We start from the raw sequence: 23,486 nt of genomic DNA on the forward strand, positions 1-23,486 counted from the left end.
TTAAAGAGATTCTACAGACTTAGAGAGATAAACTTTATAGAAAGGATTAGGATGAAAATGCATCAAACTTCTTAACAAAACTAAAAGAAAGCAACAGTCCAATGCCATCAAATTCTGAAGATAAATTATTTCTAACCTAGAATTCTGTGCTCGGGATTCAGACTATGAATTAAGTGTGAAAGTAGAATTAGAGATGTTTTCAGACATACAAGTTATCAAAAGATTTACCTCCCATATACACTGTATCGGGAAGGTATTAGAATCTGTGCTCTATAAAACACGAGAATACACCAAGGGAAAGAAAACATGACATCTGGGTACCAGAAGATCTAACCTAATAGCAAGAGAATGGAAATCTTAAGGATAACGGTGGTAAGATACTAAGATGACCACTAATGCAATCACACTTGTATATGAGAAGTCCAGACTAGACTATCCCAGGCAAATCTGCTTTAGGGCAGTAAATGTAACGAAGTATTCAGATATAGACATACTAATGCAACTGGAGGAAAGCTTTGGTCTTCATTAGTGTTAAGAGTATAAAAAGTAGGTAAAGAAATAAAAAGACATTTATTAATTGCAATGAAAACAAAATGCTTTAGAGAAAAAAAGATAGGTACATAATTATAGAATGTAAATACTGAATACTTATTTAACAAAAATTATAATAGAATTATGTTAGAAGGATGAGAGGATAACACACAGGGAAAGAAGTATAAGTGAGCTAAATCCTTACCTTCGATAGCAAGGAATCAGCAATAAACAGTCAAAAGTGAGTAAGTTTTTTAAAAAATACAAACAGACATGGCAGGGGAAAATGTTTTCTCATTCTGTAGCAAGCCAAACTAGTCTGATTCCCAGTCTCTCCACTGATTATTCTGTATTTAATAAACTGGGTATTTTCAGCTCGTATGTATACTTCTTCCCCTTGTGAATAAACTGCACGCAGGGAGCAAGCAATCTTTACTTCTCCATTTGGGGCCACTCTGCTGGTTAGCCTAGTCAATGACTAGTCAGTTAGCCAAACTCCAGAGTCAGGTTAACAATCCCATTTAGCACTGTTTGTAAGCAATATTCTCCACCTTAGATTTTCTGAGTGCTAAAGCTGACATCTTGCTCCTCCATCACTATTTGTCATACTTATCAATTTGATAACATCCTGTACAGTGAATAGGAGGCCTATTCACTGTACAGTGAATGAGACCTCAACAGTTAGTACACCAGCTAGAAACATGGAGAAATAAAGGAACAGAATCTATATATTAACAGAAGGAATAAGTGTGGTTTTTGGTGAAGTCTCAGACATCAATGCGTGTGGACAAGTTGGTAGAGCTTCAACTTAAGACCCGTAAATCACAGCGCTGCAGACTGGTAAAATAATTTAAACTGACTACATGGTGTTTTGACATTGAAAAGTAGCTTTGGTGGCTTTATCTATAAGGAAATGACTTTTCATAGAGGCCACATGGATAACCACACAAAGATGAGAACCACGTGGATGGCATATGTAGAAATTACCAGCATGTGAGGTAAAGTTAGATATGAGGAACAGTGCCTCACAGGAGAAGCTATTATGATTTACTACTACTGAGTAAAACTATCATTTATTCTCACTGCAGAAACTGACACTCTGTTTTAGACATCACTGGATATAACCAGCAAGACCGGACCTAAATCAGTGCCTATCTGCACTAAACACCATTACACCATCCATAAATGTCCTAAGTTCCAGACTATCCCAGCATTGTAAAGTCAGTCATTATAACTGATATACTTACAATTTGGCTGACAGTCTTTAAATTTCTCAATGTTGTATTTGTCTATGACCCACAGAAAAACATTCAGAGGGCATCAACCAAACCCTACAAAAGCATAACCATTAGGATGCCTTAAATCTAGCACAATTAGTACTCTACCTAAAAACCATAGAAATAGAATACAAGTCGTCTTCTTTTGGAGATGGAGTTTTGCTCTTTCGCCCAGGCTGGAGTGCAGTGGCGCGATCTCAGCTCACTGCAACCTCTACCTTCCAGTTTCAAGCAGTTCTCCTGCCTCAGCCTCCCAAGTAGCTGAGACTACAAGCGCCCCAGCTAATTTTTGTATTTTTAGTAGAGACGGGGTTTCACTATGTTGGCCAGGCTGGTCTCAAACCCCTGACCTCATGATCCGCCTGCCTCAGCCTCCCAAAGTGATGGGATTACAGGCGTGAGGCACTGCGCCTAGCCGAATACAACTTTTTTAAGTAAAAAATTATCTATCCAGGAAGAAAGTGCTAGAGACACTGGAACTCTACTCTGTCAAAAGGGAGAAATCCTCGTAAGTGCCCTGGCGTCCAGCTGAGACACCAAAAAGATGGTACCTTGGGAGCAAGAACTATGCCTAGAGTAAGGCCTATTCTAGACCATCCAAGTTAGAGGGATTTGGGAAATATCTTGGGCTTTCCACATAATAAAGCATAAAACTGAACATAAACAAGATAAGGATGATCATTCAGTAACTATAATGCTTGCTTTAAAAGAAAAGATTTCTGGTTTTCAGTCTGGCATGTAAGGAGTTTAGAAGTTGCCACTCTGCTCTAAAAAATAAAAAGCTAAACACACTGAAAAATTAACAATTCTTTTTAGATCCATCAGAGAAATGAAGACACAGACCAAATCACTGCCATACAACTGCAGAGACAGGCAGATAGAGAACTACTACTCACCAGAAGAGAAACTACTACCAGAAACCTCAGCAGGAACCAGGACTAGAGTAGGAAAATCTAAACTCTGCATTTGCCAAAATACTTGAGGCACAGCATGGATAAGTCTGATAATTAAAAATTCCAGGGGGACCTAGTTATAAGACAATACTCATGCTTTTGTGAGTTTTATCTACAGGAGCTCTACCAGGTCTTCACGGTGAATACTGGAGAAATCACCTCATGCATACACCAGTGAGAGGACAAAAGTAACCATTTTGAAATATGCCAGAGGATTCTATTATTCTTAACAAGGTCTGTCCTCAGGAGGAACTATTTTACCAGAGCCTAACCTGTGGGAGTTTTGTCAAAGCCTAACCTTCCTAGGGGAAGGAAAACACTGAACTCCAGCCAGCTATAGCCTTCCATGTAAGGAAAGGGATATACCAAACTCCAGCCCTCTCTAGCCATCCTAGCCCACCTAAGCATAAGGGGAAAAAAAGAAACACTAGTAAAGGTAGCCCAGTGGCACAGACTTGCCAAAATATTAAAACCTAGTCCTAAAACTATAGATCATTTCTCGTCTCCCCACACCTAACCACTATATTACTAAAGGCCCATTTAGGAAAGTTGCATTTCCCAGTATAGGTTGAGTATCCCTTATCCAAAATGTTTGGGACCAGAGGCATTTTAATTTTTGGATTTTTTCAGATTTTTGAATATTTGCACTACATTTATCAGTTGAGCAAGCTTAATCTGAAAATCCAAAATCTGAACTGTTCCAATGTGTATTTCCTTTGAGTGCCATGTCAGCACTCAAAAAGTTTCCAATTTGGAACATACTGGATTTTGGAGTTTTGAATTAGGGACACGCAACCTGTGCATCGTGTCCACATTTCAATGAAAAATTAAAAGGCATACTAACAAGGAAAAGACAATTTCAAGAGACTGAAAAAAGCATCAGAACCAGAGTCAGATATGGCAGAAATGTTGAAATTACCAGACCAGAAATTTTTTAAAACTATGATTAATATGCTAAGAGCTTTAATGGGAAAAGTAGACAACATGCAAGCACCAATAAGCACTATAAAAATATACATTAGTAGACTGGACATGGTTAAGGAAAAAGTCTGAGTTTGAGAATATAACAGAAAGTTCCAAAACTGAAAATCAGGAGAAAAAAGACTGAATAAAAATGAACACAGTATCTAAGAACCAGAGAACAACTACAAAAAGTACAACATAAGTGAAAAGTGAATACTAAGACAAGAGAGACAGGAACAGAAAAACGTTTGAAGCACTCATGACTAATAATTTACCCAAATTAATATCAGATACCAAACTATAGACCCAAGAAGTTCAGAGAATAGCATGAAGGAAAACTGCAAACAAACAAACTAAAAACTACACCTAGGAGGCATATCATTTTCAAACTACAAGAAATCAAAGGTTAAAAAAAAAAAAAAGAAAAAGTAAGAAATCTAGAAAGAAGTCAGAGGATAAAAACACCTTACCTACAGAGGGGCAAAAATAAAAATTATATCTAACTTTTCCTTAGAAACCATGCAATCAAGAAGAAAGTAGAGTGAAATATTTAAAATTTCGAGTATCATTAAAAAGTCAGGAAACAACAGGTGCTGGAGAGGATGCGGAGAAATAGGAACACTTTTACACTGTTGGTGGGATTGTAAACTAGTTCAACCATTATGGAAAACAGTATGGCGATTCCTCAAGGATCTAGAACTAGAAGTACCATATGACCCAGCCATCCCAAAGGATTGATACCCAAAGGATTATAAATCATGCTGCTATAAAGACACATGATATATACCCAAAGGATTATAAATCATGCTGCTATAAAGACACATGCACACGTATGTTTATTGCGGCACTATTCACAATAGCAAAGACTTGGAATCAACCCAAATGTCCATCAGTGACAGACTGGATTAAGAAAATGTGGCACATATACACCATGGAATACTATGCAGCCATAAAAAAGGATGAGTTTGTGTCCTTTGTAGGGACATGGATGCAGCTGGAAACCATCATTCTTAGCAAACTATCACAAGAACAGAAAACCAAACACCGCATGTTCTCACTCATAGGTGGGAACTGAACAATGAGATCACTTGGATTCGGGAAGGGGAACATCACACACCGGGGCCTATCATGGGGAGCGGGGAGGGGGGAAGGATTGCATTGGGAGTTATACCTGATGTAAATGACGAGGTGATGGGTGCTGACGAGTTGATGGGTGCAGCACACCAACATGGCACAAGTATACATATGTAACAAACCTGCATGTTATGCACATGTACCCTAGAACTTAAAGTATAATAATAATAAATAAATAAATAAAAAAGAAAAAAAACCCACAAAAGGCAGAAAAAGCATGGAAGACAAAAATATTGGCAAAGAACTAGGGGAACAAATAGTAAACATTAACAGACATGGTAGATATTAATTCAACTACAGAAATAATCTCTTTAAATATCAGTGGTCTAAAAACAACAATTAAAAGATTGTCAAAACGGATCAAAAAAACAAGACCCAACTCTACGTTGTCTACAAGAAATCTACTTTAAATAGACAGAAATATATAAATTAAAAGTAAATGAATGAAGAAAGATATACCATATTAATACTAATCAAAAGAAAGCAGAAGTAGCTATATTAATTTCAGACAAAGCAGGCTTCAAAGCAAAGAATGTTATCAGCGATAAAGGGGGACATGATATAATGATAAAGGAGTGAACACTCCAAAAAAGCTTAGAAATCTTTAAAGCATATGTACCTAACAACAGAGCATCAGAATGTGAAGTAAAAAATGACAGATCCTAGAAGGAGAAATAAATGAATTCATTATTATAGCTGAAGACTCTTACCACATGATCCAGCAACCATGCACCTTGGTTATTACCCAAAAAAGTTGAAAAATTATGCCCATGCAAAAACCTGCACACAGAAGTTTATAGTAGTTTTATTTATAATTACCAGAACTTGGACATGCCCAAAATGTCCTTCAGTATTTGAATGGACAAACTTGTGGTACATAACAGGCAATAGGATATTATTCATTGCTAAAAATAAATAAGCTATGAAAAGACATGCAAGAACCTTAACTGCATACTACTAAGTGAACGAATCCAATCTAAAGGGGTTACATACTACATGATTCCAACTGGAATCATAAACATTTTGGAAGAGTTTACAAAGACAATAAAAACATTAGGGGTTGCCAGGAGTTAGAGGGGAGGAGTGAATAAACAGGCAGAACACAGCAGCGAAAATACTATATACTGTATCTATAATGGTAGCTACATGTCATTATATATTGTCCAAACTCATAGAATGTACAATACCAAGAGTGAACTCTAACATAAATTATGGGCTTTGGAAATAATGATATATCAATGAAGATTTATCAATTATAATAAATGCATCACTCCGGTGGGGGATACTGATAATGGGAGGGGCTATGCATGTGAGGAATAGGAGTATGTAGGAAATATGCAAAATTTCTCAATTTTGAAATGAACCCAAAACTCCTCTTTTAAAAGGCTTTTGAAAGTCAAAAGAGTATTCACAAAAATTAGGCAGCAAACAAAATTTCAATATTTCAATGAATTCAAAAGTGATCTGGACAGTGAATAAAACTGTAAATTAAGAGAGTTGTAAATGAGAGAAAAAGTACTTAAAAGCAATCCTTCAGAAATGCTTAAAGAAGAATTACAATTATTAACTAAAATAAAACTGAGAATAGCTATAGTAACTTCAGACAGAGCAGACTTTAGAAGAAGAAAAGTTATCAGGGATAAAGAGGGACATACATAATGATAAAAGGGACAATACTCCAGGAAGACATAATAATCCTTAACATGTATTCATCTCACAAAAGAGTGTCAGAATATGTGAATCAAAAACTGTTAGAACTACAAGGTAAAATGGATAAATTCACTGTTAGAGACCTTAATATCCTTCTATCTGAAATGGAAAGATCCAACAGGCAGAAAATTAGTAAAGACATAGTTCAACTCAATAAAACCATTAATTGACTGGATATAAGGGACATCTAGAGACCACTTCATCCAGTAGTAGAATACACATTCTCCTCTAACTCACATGGAATATTCACCAAGACAGACCGCATTCCAGGCCATAAAACACACATTCGCAAATTTAAAAGAATAAAAATTATACAATGTCTGCTCTCAGACTACAATAGAAATAAAATAAAAATCAATTACAGGAAAATGACAAAAATACTCCCAAAACACTTAGCGATTCAAATAACACTTTTTTAAAAATAATACTTTTAAGTTCTAGGGTACATGTTCACAATGTGCAGGTTTGTTACATAGGTATACATGAATGACACGTTTCTTAATAACACATGGGTCAAAGAAGAAACTTCAGAAGAAATTTTAAAACATTTTGAACTAAATGAAAATAAAAATAAAACTATCAAAATTTATGAGATACAGCAAAAGCAGTGTTTAAAGGGAAATTTATAGTTTTGGATGCTGTTGTAAACGAAATCGTTTGGATTCTATTTCTTTTGGGGTGTGCAGAAATACAACTGATTTATGGTATCTTGATTTTGTATCCTGGCACTCTGCTGAAATCATTTATTAGTTCAAATGGGTTTTTTGTGGTTTCCTTAAGGTTTTCCATTCATAAAATAATGTCATCTTCGAATACAAATAGTTTTACTTCTTCCTTTCCAATTTGGAAGCATTTTATTTCTTTTTCTTGCCAAATTGCTCCTTAGAACTTCCAGCACAATGTAAAACAGGATTGCCAAAAGCAGGCATACTTGTCTTATTCTTGATCTTAAGGGAAAAGTTGTCCATCTTTTATCACTGAATATGTCAGCTGTGGGTTTGTCACATATGGTCTTTATTATGTTGAGGAAGCATCACTCTATTCCTAGTTTGATAGGTTGTTTTGTTTTGCTTTTTCAAGAAAGGCTGCTTATTTCACTTAAATGCTTTTGCACACCAATTAAGATGATTTTTTTTCCTTTCATTCTCTTTATGTGGTATATTACATCGATCGATATTTGTATGTTGAGCCACCCTTGTACTCCTTGGATAGATCATAGTAGGTCATGGTGTCGAATCCTTTTAATCTGGGGCAGAATTCAGTGTGCTAGCATTTTGAAGATTTTTACATACTCATTAGAGATACTTGTCTGTAGCTGTTTTCTGTTTGTTTTGTAGTTTCATTTTTGTAGGGTCTTGGGCTGGCTTCAGAATCAAGATAATGCTGACCCCACAGAATAAGTTAGGAAGTTTTGCCTCCTCTTCAATTTTTTTTGAAAGAGTTTGAGAAGGACTGGTGTTAATTCTTCTTTAAATATTTGAAAACATTCATCACTAAAGCTATGGTCCTTAGTCTTTCTTCATTGGAAATTTTTTTTAACTAATTCAATTTCCTTATTTTTTACAAATATATTCCGATTTTCTACCTTTTTCTTTTTTTGTTAAGAGATGGAATCTTGCTATATTGCCCTAGCTGGAGTGCAGTGAATATAGCCTCAACCTCCTGGGCCCAAGCAATCCTCCTGCCTCAGGCTCCTAAGTAGCTGGAACTCAGAATTTCTACTTCTTGGGTCAGTTTTTCTGGTTTCTGTATCTCTAGAAATTTTTCCATTTCATCTAGGCTATCCAATTTGTTGGCATGCAGTTATTCATAGTTTTCTCATGCAATCCTTTTATTTCTATAAAGTCAGCAGTAATGTCTACTCTTTCATTTATGATTTACTAATTTGAGTATTTTTTTCTTAGTCAATCTAGTTAAAAGTTTGTCAGGGTTTTTTCAAATCTTTTCAAAGAACCTAGTTTGGTTTTCAGTAATTTTTTTTCCATAGCTTTTCTGTCCTCTATCATGTTTATCTCTGCTCTGATCATTATTTCCTTCCCTCCACGAACTTTGGGTTTAGTCTGCTCTTCTTTCTCAAGGTGTACGCTTTGATTACTGCTTTCAGATCTTCTTTTTTAATGTAAGCTTTTACAGCTATAAACTGCCCTCTGAGCACTGCTTTTGCTACATCCCTTGAGTTTTGGAATGTTGTGCTTTCATTTTCACTCATCTCAAGATATTTTCTAATTTCCTCTGTAATTTCTTCTATAATCCATTGGTTTTGCAAGGCTCTGTTAATTAATTTCTACATATCTGAGTATTTTCCAATTTTCCTTCTATTATTGATTTCTAGATTCATTCCATTATGGTTAGGGAAGACACACTGAATGATTTCAATCTTTTTTAAATGTATAAAACTTGTTTTGTGATCAAACATATGGTCTATTTGTGAGACTGTTCCATGTGCACTTGAAAAGAATGTGTATTCTTCTGTTCTTGAGTGTACTATACATATCTGCTAGGTGCAATGGGTTCATGGTACTGTTCATCCTCTACTTCTTTGTTAATCTTCTTCCTGGTTGTGCTATTCCCTATTGAAAGTGAATTACTTAAGTCTCAAATGATTAATGTACAACTGTCTATTCCTCTCTCCAAGTCTTTCAATTTTTGCTATATATATTTTAGGGATTCTGTTGTTAGGTACATACGTGGTTATAATTGCTGTATCTTCCTGACAGATTAATATTATATATTTATCAATATACAATAATTCTCTTTGTCTCTTGGATCCCTTTGGACTTAAAATCTGTTTTGTTTTGTTTTGTTTTGTTTTTTTATAATAAAACAGCTATTCTAGCTCTCTTCTGGTGTGGAATATCTTTTTCCATCCTTTCAACCTCTATGTAGTTACTTTTATCAGTTTTCTTTATTCTTCATACGGCTTTCACTTACCATGTAGTATCTTATTTCAGCCTGCAGGACTCCCAGGAGCATTTCTTGTAGGGCAGATCTATTAGTAACAAACTCCTTTAGCTTTTGCTTATCTGGAAATATCTTAATGTCCCCTTGAGTGGCCCCCTATTCTTTAATAGTTTTGACAGATACAGAATTCTTGCTTGACTTTTTTTTTCTTTTGACACTTTAAATATTGTTAGCCCACAGCTTTCTGGCTTCCAGTTTCTGATGATAAAACAGTTGTAAATCTTATTGAGAAGTGCTTGTATGTGATGAGTCACTTATCTTTTGCTGCTTTCAAGATTCTGTCTTTGACTACTGACATTAGACTATAATGTGTCTCAGTTTGTATCTTTTTGACATTATCCTACCTGAGTTTGTTGAGTTTCTTGAATGTATAGATGCACACCTTCCACCAAATTTTGGAAATTTGGGTCATTATTGCTGCAAATATTCTTCTTGCCCCTTTTATTTCTCCTTTCCTTCTGGAATTACTAAAATGTGAATGCTCTTCTGCTTGATGGATGTCCCACCCATCTCTTAGGCTCTACTTACCTTTCTTCACTCTTTTTTCTGTTTCTTAGACTCAATAAATTCAATTGTCCTATCTTCAGGTTCACTTATTCTTTCTTCCACCTGCTCACATCAGCTCTTGAATCCCTCTGGTAAATTTTTTATTTCAGTTATTGTACTTCTCAGCTCCAGAATTTCTATTTGGTTTTTTTCCATAATTTCTAGCTCTTCATTGATATTCTCTATTTGTTCATACATTATTTTCCTAATTTCCTTCAGTTCTTTGGCCATGGTTTCCTTTATGTCTTTGAGCATATTTCAGATAATGGATTTAAAATCTTTATCTAGTAAATCCAATGTCCAGGCTTCCTCAAGAATGGGTTCTATTTATTCTTTTTTGTTTTAATGAGCAATACTTTTTTCTTCACATGCCTTGTAATTTCTTGTTGAAAACTAAATATCAAAACATTAGATTATAACGTGGTAACTTGGGAAATTAGATTCTCCCCACCTCCCTATGCTTCACTGTTTTTGATTAATCAAGGCTTAGCTTGCATTCAGCCAGCATTTTGAAAGAGATTTCCTTGGATGTCAAAGCTTAAAAACAAAACTAAAACAAAAAAACAAAAGCACTTATCCTAGTCTTTGCAGACTGGCTCTGTGCTGGGATATTCCTTTAAGACTTAGCCATACCATTCACAACTCTGCCTTGGCTTTTACTTACTGCTTGTACTGGGCCTAGCAAGCACACAGTGATAAACTTTATGGTCTTCTTAGGTCTTTCCTGAACATATGTCCTGCCCTGGGCATGCATGCAGCTTTCTAAATTCCCTTCTGTACACTGAGGCTGATTGTCCTAATTTCAAAACAAAAATAATAAAAAACTCTCTCCCAGGCTCTTTTTCCTAGGTCAATTGTATGTCTCACCATAATCTATTGCCCAAAGAAGCCTGCCCAAAAGCAAGTTTTTTTCATTTGCTTTATAATGTGTTCAACCAATGCCCACAATTTTCCTCCCTGACTGGGTTCTAAATTAAGTAAAACAGATATATAGGCACCTGCATCAGCCCTTCAAACAGCTCTCAAGTAGGTTGATCAGACAAACAAATAATTTGCAAATAAGGTCTGCTCTGCTCCCTCTGGAACCAGGGATCTGGGCCCACACTGGGAATGTGGACTGTCATCTTCAAGACTGTTGCCAAGCTGGGGAAGGGGTGAGGCACAGGCAAGTAAAAAAGCCACAAAGTATTCCTTCCACCTTTCAGTTGCCTTTTTCTTGTCTCAGCATTTCTTTGGTTACTATAAACCTTTGACGTTTCCAGAGTTCTGACAAAGTTGGATCTGATAGTTTAGGCTTGTTTTTCAATGTTTTTATGGAGAGGTAGGGTTGTGGAGCTGCCTGCTCCAACATTTTCCTGACAGTACTCTACATAGTTATTTTTAAAGACCTAAAAATTGATAGTATAGCCAGATTTCAAAATTTAGTAATGTAACATTTATTATTTTTGTACCATTTTTTTCTGAAAAAAGCCTACAGTGACTTATTTCCAGAAATTTCTACTGCTCACTATGAGTTGGAATGTTAAATTGCTAAAACTGCAAATATTTAAGTCACATAAAATAGTAACTTAATGTATACAATTTCTTAGATACATTTTAATACTTTGACTACAATTATCGTTTGTTTGCTGGCAAGTGCTAGATGATAACAAAACTTCAGAAAATTGAAACAGCCTCTTATTCCTAAATAAGATTTTTCCCCTAGATACATGATTGTAGTTTTAAAAGATATATATATAATAGAAACACATTCCACTGGTTAAATTATTTTGAGTAACTATTACGAACATAAAATATAAATATTTCAGGGTGGTATTTCACAAAGAGGATAGTATTCAGCCAAAACCAGCCTGACTTTTTTAGGTGCTTCACCATGTTTAAGAAATATCGTTCCCCTTCCCGAGTCCAAGTGATCTCATTGTTCAGTTCCCACCTATGAGTGAGAACATGCGGTGTTTGGTTTTCTGTTCTTGTGATAGTTTGCTAAGAATGATGGATTCCAGCTGCATCCATGTCCCTACAAAGGACACAAACTCATCCTTTTTTATGGCTGCATAGTATTCCATGGTGTATATATGCCACATTTTCTTAATCCAATCTGTCACTGATGGACATTTGGGTTGATTCCAAGTCTTTGCTATTGTGAATAGTGCTGCAATAAACATACGTGTGCATGTGTCTTTACATCACACACCGGGGCCTATCATGGGGAGGGGGGCGGGGGGAGGGATTGCATTGGGAGTTATACCTGATGTAAATGACGAGTTGATGGGTGCAGCACACCAACAAGGCACAAGTATACATATGTAACAAACCTGCACGTTATGCACATGTACCCTACAACTTACAGTATAATAATAATAAATAAATTAAAAAAATAATAATAAATAAAAAAAAAATAAATAAATAAAAAATAAAAAAAATAAAAAAAAATAAAAAAAAAAAGATTCAAAAAAAAAAAAAAAAAAAAAAGAAATATCGTTAAGCAGAATCCGATATTTAAAACATTAGAGTCTACATCTATTAGAGCTCCAAATTGAAATGCTTTAAGCAACTCTTTTTGTAAACAAACTGACAGAATTCAAAAGGCACACATATTTGGTATCCGCTAAAGTCAATCAAAATTATAGCAGTTATAAAGAAAATATATTTTAAAGAAATTATCAATAAAATTTACATATATCATTCTAAAACATTTGTCAATTTTTACTGACAGAAGAGGAAAAAAACAAAACCCTGCAACAACTTAATCTGTAGAATCAACAATTCCGTCAATTGCTAAATTAATGAGTTCAAGAAAAAATAACAGTCCCAGGTAAGTCATCAATTATGGCTAGTTCCCTCTTTGGCTTTTGTAACTCTATTATACATTTTAACATAACATTGTTAGTTTACTAAAACCATAATACAAATCCATAGTTAGATTTATGAAATATCACTAGGTCATAAAATTAATTTAGTGAATGGGTCAAGGCCAACATTTAACATAATAGAACAGAATAGATAATATCAATGTGCATTGCACATAAGGATATGTATTGTTTCATAAAACTTAATTTCCATTTTATGTATATATGAAAGCAATTCTCTTTCTACTATACCCATAACACTATTCCATCAGAGGAAAGAGTCTATTATGAAATCAAACATACCCTGCTACAGCAGTCTTAAGTATAGGAAAATATTCTCTACACTGCAATGAGATCCTACGTAATTACTTACGAAGAAAACTACCTAAGGGGAAAAAAATTTGATTGTTTTGCTACTTTTATCAGAATATTACCTCACATGTAACTAATTCATAATTCAGAAACCATAAATATCTGAAGGAAACATCTAAGTAACAGGCTCCAAAACACCTCACATTCTAGGGAAGATTTACATGATTACTCTCAAAGTTGTAAATATAAGATAAATTCATAATACTTGATTGGCATATTAAATTTTGCTCCTTCTCTACTTCAACCATGACTACAATCTTACTCTTTTTCACAAAAATTACTAGGTATACCCTAAGAAGTCTGCTAAACTATTACCTATTTGTGTTATATCAGAATTAAATATGAAATAGATTTATTCCAGTTCTTAATAAATACATACACCTTTTTGAAATGTTTCATTGTGAAGATAAATTGCTGAGAAATTTCCATCAAAGTAAATAAAATCATGCTATACACACAAAATATATATTTCTTCATAAAAAACTTAATATGTTTAAGAACTTCATGAAATGCTTTGCTAGTAAATAATCCTGTACATAGCAGAAATGAATCAAGAAAAATATTAAAACAAGTAAGTCTCTTTGCACAATATGCCTTTGCAAACAAAATAGGCTCCCTTATAAGTTGGTAACATTCTTAATATATAAGTTGTACTGACACACTCAGTACTCACTATTTAGGATAGAGTCTTCCCAAATTTCTTCTTATACCAAGCTTTCAGTTAATTCATGTATAAGGTTTAAATTTAAGGATATTCATCTGTTGAATAAATAATCCACTCTGAGCCAAGAAACCTTAAATGCCATTTCCAAAGGAAGTGTAATTAACAGAAAGTATGCATAATACTATTTTTAACCCCTTATTGTACCAAATATAGGTAATTAGCCCTTTGTTCTAACTTTTATAATCTTCAATTTGGACTTCCATTTATCCCTTCAACATTTAGATATTTAAGTATGTATGTCATCTAGTATAATAAAAGGGGAATTAAAAGTTAATTTTTAAAACCTCATGCTGACCCAAACTATGCAGTTGCCCAAAGCAAAATGTGGTAAAAAAAATTTAAGTAACAAAAGCATAAATTTATAAAATGGCTGGTCACAGAAGTTCAGGCTCTCACTACAAAACACAGCAGTTAATTTACTGATTATAACCACGGCACTCTAGTTAACTAATCTAAACAAATACTCATTAGTAGGTAAAAAAGATGACTCACTTGAGTCTCTGGGAATTATTTTTAACATAACCATTCAAAATGTTGTTGCTAGAAAACATTTTGAATTAATTCAAGTAAAATCACTTTATAAATGCTAAAATTTACCTGCTTGAGTCCTTCATCAGTAAGTTTGTCCTGGTTGCCTACATGCACTTTCTGAAGTAAAGGACAGTGAGAGGCAACCGCAATAATAGAGGTGTCAGAAAGTTGTTTACACCTGTAGGCTGTATACCTAAGAAGTCCAGGACATTTAAATGCTAGAACACATACGCCAGTATCAGACATACTGCGACAATCAGAAATGTTGATTTCAATTATATTCTGACTTCTTGATGCAATTTTTTCCAATAATTCATCAGTGACCTGGAAGAGAAAAAGTAATAAATTTAAACTTTTGCTAAAAACAAAAATTTATTTTCCATTCTTTAAATGTTCCACAATAAACAATATACTAATTAGATTACAGCATGAACAATACAATCAAAAGAGAAACCATCTTAATATTGAAGCATAACAAGAATTTGGTATAATAAAAATATTGTATTTGGTCTTTGTTCCAAATTCTTGCCACAGATTTCCCAAAACTCTTGGAATCTCCTAAGCAATAGAATTTCTTTAGTTATTCATAACAAGCCCTTTAGACCATACCTGAGTTCATACTAATGAAGTGACTTAGAGTGGGACGCCTAGATGGCTTCAGGATGGGGACTGTTTACCAGAAAAACTAAACCCTTGATTAAAGGGTGATTACTTTCAGCACTTCTTACAGGAGAGGACGGAAGCTGGAAATTGGGTTATAGAAACTCAAATGACAGAGATTCAGATGGTAAACACATCACAGTGCTGAGAGGGAGGTATATTCCATACCCTGCCTTCTGCATCTCTTCCAGTTGGCTGGCCCTAAGCTATATGCTATATCTTTTATAATAAGCCAGTAAATATAATAAGTATTTTCCACAATTCTGTGAATAGTTGTGGCTAACTATCAAAACTGAGAAAGAAATTAAGGGAACTCACAAGTTTATAATTTGTCAGTGAGAAGTTCAGGTGGCTTCTGGGACTTGCAACTGACATCTGAAGTGTGGCTAGTCTTGTGGGACTGAGCCCTTAAACTCAATGATACCTCTGGGAGTTAGCTGAATTAAATTGTTGTACAACCAGTTAGTGTCAGAAAATTATTTGTTAGTGTGGAAAAACTCCACATACTTGATGTCAGAAGTGGTATCAGAAAACACCAACAAAGGATATGTATTCATTTCATTAAAAGCCTAAAAATCTATCCTTAGTGGGAAAATACAAATTCAGCAAAAACTCACCACAAAAAAAACTATATTGAGATTTTCAATGTTTCACTTTCCATTTGTAACCCATGAAATAGTATACGTCAGTAATAATGTTATATGAATCTTTACTTTTATACTTGATATCAGATGATACCACAGCACATAAGTTTTTAAATCTTTTACTGTTTCTATGAGAAACAGTACCTCACATATAATTCATAGGTTAGAAAATACACTATTTTGCATATCAAAACACCAAAGACTATATAGAAATGTCCACATCAAAAAGCTTTTCACAGAAGACTCAATTCATCTAGTGAAAAATTCAGATGGTCATCTGAATTTTTGTTTTAAAACTAGCCTATACATATTCTGTGACCAATCACCACATTTCCAAAATACAAAACAAAGTTAACGTTATTCAAGTCCTTTCAGTAAAAATAAAGGAGACAGAAAACGCAAATGAAATGTAGAATAGAAGGAAAGAACTACACTGTTAAGCAGCAATTGGAGTAAGAGCCAAAGATAAAACTATCTTTGTTTACACTTGTTGGAAACAACATAAACACAGTTCTCAGAAAAGTTAAAACTCTGACATACCTCTGCTTTTATTTTTTACTTTTTCATCTCCACACCTTACTACCAGCAGCGGGCTGGGTGGGGAGGGGGTTGGGGGTGGAAGAGGAAGCTATTCTTAGTCTGAGTTCATAATAAATAACTCAAACATTCAAGAGCAATGATGCAGCAAGTCAATAGATTGCTTTACACATATCTGCTCTCCATTCTACTGCCCACAACTAACTCCCTCACCATTTTCCTTGGACATAAATATCATGAACCCAAGCAGGTAAATAACAATTATCTTAATTGTTTTAATCTCTTACCAATGAAGCAGAAAAACAGAAAGGGAACAACTTATACACAAATCCTTGTGAGCTTGCTTAACTGGGTTAAAGTGTGTGTTACACACACACAAACACATACACTACCAGTGTGCTGGAGCTGGCTCGTAGCAACTCACAAGAGTTTATAGTGTGCCCCTCTTTCCAAATCTGCATTCAATGGCATAACGTGTAGCTTGACACTGGTCATGGTGGGAGTTTTTATGTAATAGAAATTGGCAAATATTACAAATCAGGGCTTTTTTTAAAGCCAGTTGCTAAACATTTATCAGCACACCAGTAGTAATATACCACGGCAGAACTTAGACCAGGTTTAGTACTTCAATAAAATGCTATTCTTATTGATATTTTTACAAACTTCTAATGCCAAATGTCATCAGGTTTTAAAAATGGAATCTAACAAGTCCAAAAAAACTGTTTGCAATAAACACCACAAACTCTTTTTTCCTAATTTGTGCCCCTATAAAACACATTAGGCAGCTAAGCAACAGGAAGAGTAGAAAGTCCACCAAAAGGAAAGTTAAGGGAAAAAAAAAAGGTTATCGTAGCCCATTTTACTTCCATTTCTTCATCTGTAAACCAGAAAAAAATAATAGTATATACTCACAGAGTTGTTGGGTGGATCAAATGAATTAATATGTATAAAGTCCTTAGAACAGTACACAGCACAGAGGCAGTGCTACAGAAATGTTTGCCATCATTTTCTACTATTAAACTATTTGTAATATGATCTCCCACAGAAAGAAGTTTAATAACTTTTTGAAAAGGTAATGAAAAAAGACAAAGACAAAAAGAATTAAAAAGCAACCCTAAATTACCAATCTACATGAAAAACCATCTTGTTTACTATGAGAATCTAGCTTTAACTTGAAATCATATACACAAAAAACTACAAAAGCACGAAGCTGTAGATTATAGTCATTTGAACTATCTTAAAAAACAAGAAGAAAGTAAAGATTTCTGAAGAGGAATAAAGATATTTTTTGAGTAGGTCATATGACTGTTACTTAGAATTCAATTCCATACCTGCTGACGACTACTAAGATCCAGCTGCTTCCAAAACTGGAAGTCTAAACAAAGGTCACGCCAGTACTTGCAAACCAATGATGCAGAAAGGCAACGCTCGTCCAGTGACAAATTGGAAAATATCTGTGAATAAAAAATGGTACCATGTAATATGTGCTAAACATTTTCAAGGCACAGGAAAAGGTTTCTATTATAGTTAGAAAAAGTTAACTTTTTAAAAAGAAAACCTTCTTGAATAAAAGTGGCCATTACTGTAAGTCACTGAAAGAGACCACTTTAAAGAGAAACTATGATATAGGAGCTAAAAACGAACTGATGTTATCTTTTCTGTAAGAAGACGAGGGGAAGAGAACAGGCATGTACTGACATGTGTGTTCATGTACATCTTTGTATTTGCTTATATTTAAAAAACAACAACAACAAAGAATTGAAAGCATAAACCAAAAACTAATTAAAAAAAAAAAAAAAAACTATTTACCTTTCTGGGAAGGGAAAAAAGACTAGGGAAGAAAGAATGATAAACTTGAGATTACTCTGAAGTTTCACAGTTTGACCTTGGAGCCACGAGAACTTTTCATATATGATTTAAGAAAAAAAGAAAAACAAAAGTAAATCATAAGAAAGGTACTTAACCTTTATGGTATCTTTTCCAAAATATTCATAACCCCAATCTAATAATAAAGAAAATATATATACCAAATGTGGGACATTCTACAAAATACTGAATCAAAACTCCTCAAAAAATTCAAGGTCATGAAAAACAAAACAAAAAAAAAGACAGAAAGTATCACAGTCCAGAGGAGACTAAGAAAGAATGACAACTAATGGTACCCAGTTAGATCCTTGGCACAGAAAAAGACATTAATGGAAAAACTGGTGAAACCACATAAAGACTGGAGTTTAACTAATAGTAATGTACCAATGCTGATTTCATAGTTTTGGCAAATGTACCACAGTGTCAGAAGAAAATAAAATCAGGGAAAGCAAACAGGTATGAAAGGAAAATAAGTCTCGGGACCCCAAAATCGCTAAGCCAAAGACAAAAGTCAAGGTGGGAACTGCATCAGGCAAGCCTGCCTCCCATTTTATTCCTAAATAAGACAGCTACAAGGATTTAAAAAAAAAAAAAAAGCTACGTACTTCCCTCACAATTTGACCACAAGGAAATTCTCTGTGGACCTCAAGATCTTGACCCTAAAGCAATTCTGTTGAATTTCACCCTGACCACGTAAATTGATAGCTTCTCTTCACAGATGTGGGACAAATGAAGACAGAACACGCTCATTCCTCTGCTCACCTGAGACAAATGCATATCTGATTGCTTCCTCTGCCAGACTGTTTATATTAAAATGCAGGTTCTCTGAGTCAGACTAAGGCAAAAGTGATTATGCCTCTACACCCCCTCAGGTGTAAATTATGTATACAGCGAAAGGCTGATAAAAGACCCAAAAGAATGCAACCTTTTATCTTTTAACTACCTATAACCTGGAAGCCCTGACTTCGAGTCTGTCCCTCCTTTCTGGACCGAACCAATGTATGTCTTATGTCTCGTGTCTCCCTAAAATGTACAAAACTAGGTTGTGCCCAACCACCCTGGGCACATGTTCTCAAGATCTCCTGAGGACTGTGTCACAGGCCACTGATCACTCACATGTGGCTCAGAGTAAATCTCTTCAAATATTTTACAGAGTTTGACTGCTTTCATCAACACTAGGTAAGGAATACAGAGGAAATCTCTGTACTATCATTGCAATTTTTCTATAAATCTAAAAGTATTCCATGTCAAAACACCATATATTTTAACTATATACAATAAAAATAAAATTATTCCAAAATAACATCTACTCTAAAAAATAATTTTTAAAAGTTACATCATAAAAAGATGATTAGGGTCAGGATGAGGGCCAAAACAAATCTTGGAAAATTAAAAGCTATATCAACAAATACCATGTGTGGGCCACACTGACAACCAGAATTGAACCAACTCTAAGAAGATACTTTTGAGGCAATCAAATAAAACTGAATATAAAAGATATTAATTTAAAGGAATTATTAAATAAGATTAAACACTGAAATAAATGTGAGCTATACATTTAAAAAAATTAATAAAAACAAGTAAGATCATTATTTACCCAATTATTCCAGTTCAGGGTTGCAGGTGACCAGCGGTCAGGGCACAAAGTAGGAACTAATAATGGACAGGGCACCAATGCACCACAGGGCACACCTACACTCACTCATACCAGTACCATCTAGACATATGCACACCTTATACACAACCTAATGTACACAGCTTTGCGATGTGGGAAGAAACCAAATCAAGAGTACCCAGAGAAAACATGTGCAGGCATGGGGAGAACGTGCAAACTCTACACAGACAGTGGGCCCGGCTAGGAATTGTTTTTTTTTTTTTCCTCTCATCAACATTATAACAAAATGATGTTGAACTAAAGGCTATTAGTCAAGGATTTGTTGTAATACATAAATGATTTCAATTATAATTATGACCGAAACAACTTACCTCTATATGGACAAAAGTTGTAAACATATAAGCTAGAATCTCTACTATGTTTAAATCTTGGGCCTTGGGAAAACGACTGCCTGTTCCCTTCACAACCAGCTTTTCCTCCAACATGTCTAGTGAGAAGTACAGAATATCATAAAAGTGGCCGGGCATGGTGGCTCACGCCTGTAATCCCATTGGGAGGCCGAGGCCGGTGGACCATGAAGTCATGAGTGCAAGACCAGCCTGGCCAAAATGGTGAAACTCTGTCTCTACTAAAAATACAAAAATTAGCCAGACATGGTGGCGCGTGCCTGTAGTCCCAGCTATTCAGGAGGCTAAGGCAGGAGTACCATTTGAACCTGGAAGGTGGAGGTTGCAGTGAGCCAAGATCGTACCATTGCATTCCAGCCTGTGCAACAGAGCAAGACTTCGTCTCAAAAAAAAAAAAAAAAAAAAAACCATAAAAGTCACTAGCAAATTTGTCTCCCATGCCAGCAAACATGTATTAAGCCCACTACAGCCTTTCACTTGCAGACATTACAACTGAAATTTCTGAACAATATACTAAAAGCAATTACCTCAAAACTCTAAAAAGTTAGTGACGGATTGTGGAAGGGTACCAAAATTTGAAGAATGGCCAATAACAGAGATGAGTTTCCTGGGGTTTTTTTTTTGTTTCCCCCTTTAATCCCCTAGCATGGAATTCAGGGTGGCCCTGTACAGAAATGCACAGGAGGTAAATATCAACAAAAATTCAGAGAAAAAGCTATCTTTCTGGACAAAGGACCAGGAAAATGGGCCTCTGCAAGACAGAGAATGTGAGAAGAATCTTCATTTTTGGTTTTCCTTTCTTCTCCTTTTCTCTTTTCTCCCTATTGGCTATGTCTCAAATGCTATGGCAGTAGCAGAGCTGCAATACAGACCCCAAAAGTAAACCCACCATTCTGGCCAAAAGAATTGGTGAAGAGGACTCACCAATAAGTAAGCAAGGAATAAGTAATAAGTAAGCGATAAGTAAGCAAGGAATCCCCACTACTGTTTCTTAATTTTATCATAAAAGCAGCTCCAGTTATGCAAAACCACACAGCAGCACAGGTGGCTGTATCTCTGAGAGACACTCCATCTTTCTAGCCAGATAACCAAATAAACTTTTATTGGCACACAAAACATAAATGAATGTGTACAACTATGTGCCAATAAAACATGATTTACAAAAACTGGCAGTGGATTTGGCCTGTGAAGGGCCACAGTTTGCTGGTCCATTCACAAGAAAAAAGGAAATGAAAAGAAACTGCCCATGAGGAAACCCAGACGTTGGACTTACTAGACAAAGACAACAATTTAAGACATGCTTACAGACTTAAAGAAAATTGTGGACCAAGAACTAAAGGAAATTATGAGAACCAAGTAGAAATGTCTCACCAAATAGAGAATACTAATAAAAAGTAGAAATTATGAAAATAAATCAAATAAGAATTCTAGAACTAAATTATACAATCACTGACATTTAAAAATTCACCACAGAGATTAAACAGATTAGAGCAAGCAGAAGTGTTATATAAATGAGCCAAAGATGACCTCTGTGTATTGGTCCTTAGGTTATTTCATCACTGAAGGATGAGACTCATTAGCTCAAGAGCCCGCTAGTACCAAACTCAATTTTTTACACATCCCACCATGCTGCTGAGTGACATCACCCAGACAGGTAAGCCTGCTCTCTAATTCTCCTGTACCCCACAAGGGTTGCCTTGCCCTTCTCCCCTTCTGGGTGGTGGTCTACCTCACTGTAAGTCTCTGCACAGCTTCATGCTGTAAAGGAATTTTCCTCTCATGTAATCCTGTCCAACTGCCACCAAATGAAGCTTGCTGTGTGTTACCACCTCTTATAATCATATCTCTTTCTTGAGAAGCATCAAAATCCCTTGAACCTCTAAAGAAGAAAGAATCAGCAAACCTAAAAATAGGTCAATTAAAATTAAAATGAAAATTACCGAGTCTGTGGACTGAAGGAAAATGAACATATCTGTGGAACACCACCAAACATGCATATAATTGGAGTCACAGAAGAAGAGAGAGTGAAAGAGCTTAAATATTTGAAGAAATAATGGCTAAAACTTTCCAAATCTGATGAAAGACATTAATCTAGCTCATAAACTCAATGAATTCCAAGCAGGATAAATGCAAAAAGATCCACATCAAGATGCATCATAATCAAATTGTTGAAAGACAAAAACTGAGAGAACCCTGAAAGCAGCAAGAAAAATGCAACTCATGAAAAGGACACTCAATACGATTAACAACTGATATTTCACTGGAAACATTGGAGACCAGAAGGCAGTGGGATAACATATTCAAAATGCTGAAAGGAAACTGTCAACCAAGAATCCTCTATCTGGTAAAACAACCCTTTAAAAATAAAGGCAAAATTAAGATCTTTCCAGATAAACAAAAACTGAGGAAGTCTGTGACTGGTAGACTTCCCCTAAAAGAAATGCTATCAAGAGTCCATCAGGCTGAAATGTAAGGGCATCAGACAGTGGCTTAAAATCACAAAACAAATAAAGGACACCAGTAATTGTTGGTATTTACATAGGTAGACATAAAAGTGCATATTAATGTGTCTTTGGTTTGTAATGCCTCCTCTTTGCTATATGATTTAAAAGACTACATAAAACAGTAATTATGAATCTATATTGATTGGCACAAAATACATAAAGCTGTAACTTGTGTCAGTAACAACAAATACAGGAGCAAAGCTTTTATATACCACTGAAACTAAACTGGTATTAATTCAAACTAAATTGTTATAATATATAGTGTTAATTACAACCCCCAGGGCAAATACTATGAAATACACATATAATTATTTATATATGTAATTCTCATATATACATATAATTCCCACATTATATAAAAATAATATATTTAAACATATTAATATATTTATACTTTAGAGTTATAGATTATTTATATAACATATTTAAATATATTAACATATTTATACTTTTGATTTATATTAATATATTTAGATATGTTACATTTATTTATATAATGTGAGAATTATATGTACATATGAGAAGGGGATCAAAATGGTACACTAGAAAATACCTGACATAAAGAACAGCATCAGAGGAATTGACAAATAATATATAAGACATAGAGAAAACAAACAATAAAATAGTAAATGCATTTCCTTATCACTAATTACACTAAATGTAAACGGGCTAAACTTTCCAGTTAAGACACATAGGGCCAAG

General features: G+C 34.8%; 1 protein-coding gene across 1 annotated transcript in view; it reads right to left on the minus strand.

The window, feature by feature from the left end:
- Window positions 1-23,486, minus strand: part of FBXL17 (F-box and leucine rich repeat protein 17) — a 548,560-nt gene that overhangs the window by 516,297 nt on the left and 8,777 nt on the right. The window contains exons 2-3 of the mRNA XM_025389005.1: window positions 17,724-17,846; window positions 14,618-14,875 (exon numbers count right to left, since the gene is read on the minus strand). Of these exons, the coding sequence (XP_025244790.1) occupies window positions 14,618-14,875; window positions 17,724-17,846 (381 nt within the window). The remainder of the gene's footprint in view (window positions 1-14,617; window positions 14,876-17,723; window positions 17,847-23,486) is intronic.

The sequence above is a fragment of the Theropithecus gelada genome, chromosome 6 (genome assembly GCF_003255815.1).
Source record: "Theropithecus gelada isolate Dixy chromosome 6, Tgel_1.0, whole genome shotgun sequence".
Classification (NCBI taxonomy): Eukaryota; Metazoa; Chordata; class Mammalia; order Primates; family Cercopithecidae; genus Theropithecus; species Theropithecus gelada.